The sequence below is a fragment of the Amblyraja radiata genome, chromosome 23 (assembly GCF_010909765.2).
Source record: "Amblyraja radiata isolate CabotCenter1 chromosome 23, sAmbRad1.1.pri, whole genome shotgun sequence".
NCBI classification, from domain to species: Eukaryota; Metazoa; Chordata; class Chondrichthyes; order Rajiformes; family Rajidae; genus Amblyraja; species Amblyraja radiata.
Genome location: NC_045978.1, coordinates 6,503,426 through 6,513,575, shown reverse-complemented (window position 1 = coordinate 6,513,575; position 10,150 = coordinate 6,503,426). Strand labels below are relative to the sequence as shown.

Here is a 10,150-nt window from a genome sequence, read left to right as displayed (position 1 = left end):
CAATGGGTCAGGCAGCACCTCTGGAGAACATGGATAGGTGGTGTTTTAGGTTGAAATCTTTCTTTTGTTACCTATCCATGTTCTCCAGGGATGCCGCATGACCCGCTGAGTTAAGAATCATACAGCATGCAAACATCCCCTTCTGCCCGACTTGCCCACGCCGACCAACAGGGCCCATCTAACCTCGACCCACCTGCCTGCGTTTGACCCATATCATTCTAAACCTGTCCTACCCAGCACTCTGTGTCCTTTTGTGTATCAACCAGCATCTGTGGTTCCCTGTCTCTGCCAATTTCTACCCCTTATTTTTAATTTGTTTTCACTCTCATCAGTGATGTACAGTCAAACTTCAACCAGACCATAAATATATGAAACGTTAACAGTTCAACCTGAGAAACGAATTTAAAATTCAACAACAATTAGATAAATCAAAACAGCAACATTTCAAATAACATCCAGTTCCATGTATTTGGGCATTCCAATTTGCTCGGCTTAAATTCTAAACCACTCGTATGAACTTCATTGATGGTAAAATATTTACAAGATATAACTTATTGAACGGAAGCTTCTCTTCCTTAATCGCGAGGTGTGTAGAAATATTGGGCTGAAACTGAGTAAACATGCAGTCATGGCAACGAAGCAGAATTCTCAGAATTATGCTGGTAATTGCAAAAATCGTTAAACATTATCAAAGCATTTAGTTCTGTTTCATGTCAAAATTATTCAATTTTTCTGCACGATCTTCCCTGGTTGCTTTCACCTCCGACTGTTCCATTCAAGTACGTTTCCCGCGCCGACACTTTTTTTTTTGTTTTTTTTTGGTTCCAATCTTCAACTTTTTCCTTTGCTTTCCAAAGAAGCCGCGGCTGGAATTAGCATGACTTTGTTACTGGCAACCTGCACTAGCAGCGGGAGTAGGCTACAAGTCCAGCGCGCCATGTAAAATGAATGGTATTTTCGCTATGATTCCAGGATGACGGAAAGCCGAAATGATGGTTTGTGAAGAGTAATGAAATGTGTTGAACAGACAGACTAATAACCAGTAGGTTGCGATCTTCCACCCTCAATTATATACTTGGCCCCTCAAGAGTCTATTGTTTCTGTTAACATTTCCCAACAGTGCAAATGTTCTATCTACATCAGCCCCATAGTTTATCCAATCTTTGAGGTGGAAAATAAGATACAGTCCATAATCGTATAGGATCATCTTCTTGTCTGCAGAGACTATCAAGTTGTCACCAGTTGATTTTGTTGCTGAGGCATGTGTTCAGTCTAGCCTTCCCATCCTTCCCAGAGTTGTCCTCTGAAATAAACCACAAAGCTAGGTTAAAAAAAAAAACACACACACACACACATAGATATTGGGCAATAAATAGCTTCCACAATTGGTTTGTTTAAGAAAGAACTGCAGATGCTGGAAAAATCGAAGGTAGATAAAAATGCTGGAGAAACTCAGCGGGTGAGGCAGCATCTATGGAGCGAAGGAATAGGCGACGTTTCGGGTCGAGACGACCCGAAACGTCGCCTATTCCTTCGCTCCATAGATGCTGCCTCACCCGCTGAGTTTCCCCAGCATTTTTGTCTATCCACAATTGGTTTCCTCTTTAAGTAAGATTGATGGCAGTGTGATGTACAAACTACTGGTAATCAACAGAGAGTTTTTGGTTACGGGTAAGGAGGCCAAGATGATTTTCTTTTCTTGGGACAGAAGGAAGAATGTTCCTTACCCCCGACTTGTTTAAGTGCACAAATCTACATTAAATGTCGACAAGATGAACAGGCATTAATGACATCTTAAATAAATTGAGGCCAAAGATCGTAAGAATACCTCCAAATTCCTCATTCAGAGACAGTTTCTAGCCCACTGTAATCAGGCAACTGAACCATTCTAACACCCTGGATAGTGAGCCTAGATAGCTACCATTCTATCAACACCCTATATAGCTATTATCTACCTCATTGGAAACCCTTGGACTATCTTTAATTTGAAGACTACACTTTATCTTGTGCTAAAGTTTGCGTACAGTTTTGCGTCTCCTAATCTGAGGAAAGCCATTCTTGCCATCGAGGGAGTTCAGAGAAGGTTCACCAGACTGATTCTGGTGCAATGGGCTAAGTGTTCGGCTGGCAACCTGAAGGTGGCCGGTTCAAATCCTGCTTGGAGTGTGTACTGTCGTTGTGTCCTTGGGCAAGACACTTCACCTACCTTTGCCTGGGACTAGAGATGGAAATTAGCTACTGATTGGCTACAATCTCGCATATTTACATGCAAATGTTCATTAATATGCACTGTCCCTATGAACAAATTATTATTATTATTATTATTCCTGGGATGTCAGGACTTTCATATGAAGAAAGACTGGATAGACTCGGCTTGTACTCGCTAGAATTTAGAAGATTGAGGGGGGATCTTATAGAAACGTACAAAATTCTTAAGGGGTTGGACAGGCTAGATGCAGGAAGATTGTTCCCGATGTTGGGGAAGTCCAGAACAAGGGGTCATAGTTTACGGATAAGGGGGAAATCTTTTAGGACCGAGATGTGAAAAACATTTTTCACACAGAGAGTGGTGAATCTCTGGAATTCTCTGCCACAGTAGGTAGTTGAGGCCAGTTCATTGGCTATATTTAAGAGGGCGTTAGATGTGGCCCTTGTGGCTAAAGGTATCAGGGGGTATGGAGAGAAGGCAGGTACAGGACATGAGTTGGATGATCAGCCATGATCACATTGAATGGCGGTGCAGGCTCGAAGGGCCGAATGGCCTACTCCTGCACCTATTTTCTATGTTTCTATGCTTCTAAACGTTATTCCCTTATTTCTGTATACTGTGGATGGCTCCAGTGGAATTATGCATTGCCTTTCCGCTGACTGGATAGCACGCAACAAATGCTTTTTACTCTACCTCGGAACACGTGACAATAAACCAAACCGAATTCCTCTTATGTATATTGGCATCTCATTTCTAACGTCCTTAAATTAAAACACAGGGTAAAATGTTTGCTATGAAAAGTTAGATTCAATCGAAAGTAAGAAAATAATATTATTAATATGAGATTAAACCGCAGCGGGGCTGTTTGTACATGTTATTCCACGCTAGCTTCAGGTGAGTGGGATATTTAGTTTAGGACCACATTAAAATACCGCCATCAAGCTGTATCAGCCTGTTGGCGTGGGTTCTTGAATCTTTGTTTGCTCCTCCATTTTATTTTCACTTCTGCAAAGCTCGACTTTGCTAACATCAGTGTTTTCTCTCGGCTCAGCTGAAGTGAAGCCTGGGGTGGGATTCGAACCATTTCCAAAACATTCAGAATGAACTTGTACTTGATGTTGAACATGCACCACAGGCATACAGTATATTCTTGCTAGACTTCAACAGCTGCCAGATTCATGGCGGCACGGTGACGGCAGCGGTAGAGTTGCTGACTTACGGCGCCAGAGACCCGTGTTCGATCCTGACCACGGGCGCTTGTCTGTTTGGAATCTGCACGTTCTCCCTGTGACCACGTGAGTTTTCTCCGGGTGCTCAGGTTTCCTCCCACATTCCAAAGACGAGCAGGTTGTAGAAACATAGAAACAGAAAATAGGTGCGGAGTAGGCCATTCGGCCCTTCGACCCATTCAATATGATCATGTCTGATCATACAAAGTCAATGCCTTGTACCTGCTTTCTCCCCGTATCCCTTGATTCCGTTAGCCCTAAGAGCTACTGTATATCTAACTCAGGCTAGTTGACTTCTGTAAATTGTCGCTAGTGTGTAGGATAAAACTAGTGTATGGGTAATTGCTGGTCAGTGTGGACTCAGTAGGTCCTGTATCCATGCTGTATCTCTAAACTAAACAAAATTAAACAAAACATTCCTGAGTATTTGTTGTTCTGGTACCTCACTTCAAGTAACAAGCCTTAACACTGGCCATTATGACAATGAGATCCTCTTGTTCTTGGCCTTATAACCGCTAGCACAGACGCGGGCACATGTTGAGCAGTGTGCGCACATTGGATTGTCTTGCCTAAAATGGCGGACTATTTCCGTGGGTTATGGGTTGCCAATTTAACTTTTAAACGGCTACCTACTGACCCAGGTAGACAACGTGCATGATGTGTGATGGTCGCAGCATTGGTGGCAATAAGTCATTCACAAGGTTTCAGAGACACAGTGTGGAGGCAGGCCCTTCGGCCCACCGAGCCCGCGCAACCAGCGATCACAGGAGTTTAGAAGGATGAGAGGGAATCTTATTGAAACATATAAGATTATTAAGGGTTTGGACGCACTAGAGGCAGGAAACATGTTCCCGATGTTGGGGGAGTCCAGAACCTGGGGCCATAGTTTAAGAATAAGGGGTAAGGCATTTAGAACGGAGACGAGGAAACACTATTTCTCACAGAGAGTGGTGAGTCCGTGGAATTCTCTGCCTCAGAGGGCGGTGGAGGCAGGTTCTCTGGATACTTTCAAGAAAGTGCTGGACAGGGCTCTTAAAGATAGCGGAGTCAGGGGATATGGAGAGCAGGCAGGAACGGGGTACTGATTGTGGATGATCAGCCATGATCACACTGAATGGCGGTGCTGGCTCGAAGGGCCGAATGGCCTACTCCTGCACCTATTGTCTATTGTCTATAGTCACCCAGTACAGTGGCATTATCCTACATACTAGGGACAAATTACAATTCACAGAAGCCAATTAGCCTGCAAACCTGCATGTCTTTTGAGTGTGGGAGGAAACCGGAGCACCCGGAGAAAGCCCACGCGGTCACAGGGAGAACGTACAAACTCCGTACAGACAGCACGTGCAGACAGTAGAGGTCCACTGGTGGCATAGTGAAGGGATGTTTGTTTAAGAAGACATCTTGGGCACCAGGAGGTTTCCAGCTGTAAACGTCCCAGAGCTCATGTTTGGAAACTAGGCATAACTTTATTAATCATTCCTATTGATATTTCTTATTATTCCTTAAAATAATAAAAAATAATAAAAATCAGGCCACGGGTAACAATGACAGGATATTAAATGAATTACAGGGGGAAGGTTAGTGAAAGGTCACCACACTAATATCATTTCAAGTAAAAAACAAACTCACAATGTTATAAATGCATGCAGTGTTTTAGTAGGTTAATGCAGCAGAAGAGAAATAAAGAATATTTTGAGTTGTCCTTCACTGAGAAATCAGTGCTGATGAAAAGAAAAGTAAAAGACAGTCATTAGGATTTTGGAGCCAGAAAATGAAACAGTTACCACACATTCCGTAAGATAATGTAATCGGACTTCAATGTATTTTTGTTTTGAATGCAATTCCCAATTCTCTAAAAGTCTTGCGTTATTGCAAAGAGTGAGGCCCAGCGTAAATTGGAGGAGCAGCACCTCATATTTGGCTTGGGTAGTTTATGGTATGTCCCAGCGGTATGAACATTGACTTCTCTAATTTTAGATAGCCTTTGCTCACTCCTTCCTTCCCCACCCCCTTCCCAGGGCTCCCACAAAGCCTACTGTTTCCGCCTCTCCCTTTCTTTTTTGATGTGAGTAACTGTTTCTTTGAATAATCTCACCAAGTACACAGTTTATACAAGAAGACTTTTTTTCGGACATGCTAACGTGAGGTAATATGGAGGAACAGTAGTGTTTGCATGCAAGAAACAACGAGGTCTTTGCCACCGTCGCAGAGCTGTAGACAAATCTAATTGAAGTATTTCCCGCTCTACTCACAGGGACTTGGAGTGTGGTCTCTTCGTTTTGGGCCATTTCCGACGCTGATATTGCCTGGTTTGTAAGTGACAAAGACAAAAAAAAAACAGCTTGGCATCTTGAAACAGGAACTGAAAAGCGGAACATGCAGGGAGACAAATAATGAACAGATTCATTTTGAATTTAAATTCAAATCATGGATGATAACAGAGGTAAAGAGAAAGGGGCCCAGAATTAGATTACTGGATAATTTACATACTTACTGATATCAGTCCGTATACACAGTCTTATCGTATTATCTGATCACAGTTTGACGGTTATATGCATAAACAATGGGTGCAGCTCTTTTCAATAGAGAGATATAATGCAAAGCAATATCCTGAAGAAAGGTCATCAATGTGAGTGTGTTTCGTCAGAGTAACGATGCTATCTGACTTCCTGATTATTCCCAGCATTTACTCTGAACAGTCTTGCCTGATTACAAAAATGTAATGTATCTTAAATTTCTGGTCCTTCTGCAGTTGTACAGAGCCCTAGTGAGACCACACCTGGAGTATCATATGCAGTTTTGGTCTCCAAATTTGAGGAAGGCCATTCTTGCTATTGAGGGAGTGCAGAGTAGGTTTACAAGGTTAATTCCCAGGATGGCGGGACTGTCATATGCTGAGAGAATGGAGCGGCTGGGCTTGTATACTCTGGAATTTAGAAGGATGAGAGGGAATCTTATTGAAAATATTAAGGGTGTGGATACACTAGGGACAGGAAACATATTCCCGATGTTGGGGGAGTCCAGAACCAGGGGCGACAGACAGTTTAAGAATAAGTGGTAAGCCATTTAGAACGGAGATGAGGAAACACTTCTTCACACAGAGAGTGGTGAGTCTGTGGAATTCTCTGTCTCAGAGGGCGGTGGAGGCCGGTTCTCTGGATATTTTCAAGAGAGAGCTAGATAGGGCTCTTGAAGATAGCGGAGTCAGGGGATATGGGGAGAAGGCAGGAACGGGGTACTGATTGGGGATGATCAGCCATGATCACATTGAATGGCGGTGCTGGCTGGAAGGGCCGAATGGCCTACTCCTGCACCTATTGTCTGTTGTCTATTGTCTGATTTCTAAACATAAAGTCACTCATACCACTCACCCCAATAAATGACATACTCAATTATTTCTCCACATGGATATAAGATATTTGTAATTGTATGCAAATATAATTTTATACTTCATCTTATTGATTGTAATTATATCATAATTATGTACCTACATTAATTTAGGATTATTAGTGAAAATTCCCATGAAGAATACGTTCTGTTTTATTGTGGAAAATGCTATCATCGAAACAGTGTTGTCTGATTAAACAATTACCTGTATTGATCAAACTTTTCTTCATCTTTTTCTCCTAAACAAAAAAAAAATCTCAATCAATTAAGGGATCATCATTGGTGCTTCAATGCGGAGAAATCCATGAGAATTGGTGAAGAATGGTTCGAAGTCGACTGCAACTTGAGAATAGTGTTGGAATCCCCCTTCCATTTACTCCATCTACATAGAAACATAGAAAATAGGTGCAGGAGTAGGCCATTCGGCCCTTCGAGCCTGCACCGCCATTCAATATGATCATGGCTGATCATCCAACTCAGTATCCTGTACCTGCCTTCTCTCCATACCCCCTGATCCCTTTAGCCACAAGGGCCACATCTAACTCCCTCTTAAATATAGCCAATGAACTGGCCTCAACTACCCTCTGTGGCAGAGAATTCCACAGATTCACCACTCTCTGTGTAAAAAATGTTTTCCTCATCTCGGTCCTAAAAGATTTCCCCCTTATCCTTAAACTGTGACCCCTTGTCCTGGACTTCCCCAACATCGGGAACAATCTTCCTGCATCTAGCCTGTCCAACCCCTTAAGAATTTTGTAAGTTTCTATAAGATCCTCCCTCAATCTTCTAAATTCTAGCGAGTATAAACCGAGTCTATCCAGTCTTTTTTCCTCAATACACCTCAAGCTGCCTCGGCAAGGCCACCAGTATTATCAAGGACCCTGACCCGAAACGTCACCCATTCCTTCTATCCAGAGATGCTGCCTGTCCCGCTGAGTTAGCCCAGCAGTTTGTGGAGCAGCAACAGTCTCACCCTCGCTCTTCTCCCCTCTCGCATCAGGCACGAGGTACAGAAGTGTTTAAAACGCACACCTCCAATTTCAGGGACAGTTTCTTCCCTGCTGTTATCAGGCAACTGAACCGTCCTATCTACAACTGGAGAGCAATCCTGAGCTACCATGTACCTCATTGGAGACCCTCGGACTATCTATGATCAGTCTTTATCTTGCACTAAACATTATTTCCATTACTTTCCTGATTAAAAAAAATGTAATTTATCTTAAATTTCTAAACATAAATTCACAACGATCACCCCAATAAATGACATACTAAATTCTTTCTCAACATGGATATATGATATCTGTAATCTGTACACTGTGGATGGCTCCATTGTAATCATGGATAATCCTTATCGCTGACTAGTTAGCGCAACAAAAGCTTTTCACTATTGCCTAATTGGAGACCGTCAGATCTATACTGGACTTTATCTTGCACTAAATATTAGTCCCTTTATCTTGTATCTGTAAACTGTGGACGGCTCGATTGTATCCATTTATAGTCTTTCCGCTGACTGGATAGCACGCGACAAAAAGCTTTTAACTGTACCTCGATGCATGCGATAATAAACAAAACGTAATCACTAAACTAAATAAAGAATGAGCTTGTTGTGTTTACCACACACACGTCCAGTTCAAGTTCAGATAGCTGCACCAACCTACATTAGTGCTTTCAGTGAAAGAGTGCAAAGATATATAACAAATTGCTCAGCCCTTGTGCTGCATCCCGTAAAAGTCAATATAAATGACATACCAGAAATGAACTCTTAAGGTTTAATAAGCCATAACGGTCAACCATAAATTTTAAATAGGGCATTAATTTCTTTATGAGCTGCATTATTCACTTAATGGCTCCCTAAAGTAATTACCCTGATTAATCTAATATATTCTGTACTCTGCTCTCGACCAATCTTTCCGTATCGATTCATAAATTATAAATATATAGAAAAACTTTTTTTCACTTGTTTGCACATAAAGTCATTAATCTTAATAATAAGTATTTGGTAATCAGCTTTCATACATGCACTGTAATCTATCATGATGTTGGCCATCGAACCAAGAGGGGGGGGCCATCGAGAGCAAAGAGGGACCATTGGACCACATTGAACACTTTGCAACTTTGTCAGTGCCTTTGCGTGGTGACTCTTTATATACCTTATGTGTGGTTTGCAAAACAAAGAATTCAACAGTGATATGTCACACATGATAATAAAGTATCTATCACTCACTCACTCACTCACTCACTCACTCACTCACTCACTCACTCACTCACTCACTCACTCACTCACTCACTCACTCACTCATCCATCCATCCATCCATCCATTCACCCATCCATCCATCCATCCATCCATCCATCCATCCATCCATCCATCCACCCATCCATCCATCCATCCACCCATCCATCCATCCATCCATCCATCCATCCACCCACCCATCCACCCATCCACCCATCCATCCATCCACCCATCCATCCATTCATTGTACCTGTGTCCATATTCCTGGTGCGTGGGTTACACTTCTTAAAGCCACGGCAGGTTCGGAGTTCCATTAGCTGCACGTGCAGCTGGTTCAAAACATCTCGGTCTAGCGTGTTCACTGCGTTCATCAGCTGTAAAGGGAAAATGTGAGATTTGATTAAATGGTCCATCGATCGTGCATGTGCATTAAAATAATTTGCTTTGAAATACATTGCTCGGGTAGGCAAGCTAGAATTCGGCCTCGACCCGAAACGTCACCCATTCCTTCTCTCCAGAGATGCTGCCTGTCCCGCTGAGTTACTCCAGCATTTTTTAATGCATATCTTCAAGCTGGAATTCTACATAGCTTTAGAGAACACAATCTATCTACAGCACATTCAATGCTCAAGTATTTGCTTGAAGTATTGCTCGCCATAGTTCAGCACCAGACTAATATTTAACGGTGCAGTCTGGGATTGTTAAACCAGCATGAACAAACCTTATGTTATTCACATAATGTGAATTAGGTTCCTCTGCCAAATCAATTAGCTTGTGTGATAATCTGGCCACAGTGTTAACTTTACTTGCATCTTGGGATGTCAGTCCTTAGCTCCTTGAAAGTGGCAATGCCAACAGTTTAGTTTAGTTTAGAGATATAGCGTGGAAACAGGCCCTTCGGCCCACCAGGTCTATGTTGACCAGCGATCCGTGTACAATAGCACCTACACACTAGGGACAATTTAAAATTTATAATCTTTACCAATGTCTAATTGACCTACAAACCTGTACGTTTTTTTGAGTGTGGGAGGAAATCAGAGCACCTGGAGAAAACCCCCGCGGGTCACGGGAAGAATGTACAAGCTGAACCG

General features: G+C 42.4%; 1 protein-coding gene across 5 annotated transcripts in view; it reads right to left on the bottom strand.

The window, feature by feature from the left end:
- Positions 1–316: 316 nt before the first annotated feature.
- Positions 317–10,150, bottom strand: part of sulf2 (sulfatase 2) — a 244,158-nt gene continuing 234,324 nt past the window's right edge. For all 5 annotated transcript variants that reach the window (XM_033041462.1, XM_033041458.1, XM_033041459.1 and 2 more), the window contains 4 exons: positions 9,310–9,433; positions 7,034–7,067; positions 5,694–5,747; positions 317–1,303 (listed from right to left, as the gene is read on the bottom strand). In XM_033041462.1, the coding sequence (XP_032897353.1) occupies positions 1,273–1,303; positions 5,694–5,747; positions 7,034–7,067; positions 9,310–9,433 (243 nt within the window). In that variant the 3' untranslated portion in view covers positions 317–1,272. The remainder of the gene's footprint in view (positions 1,304–5,693; positions 5,748–7,033; positions 7,068–9,309; positions 9,434–10,150) is intronic.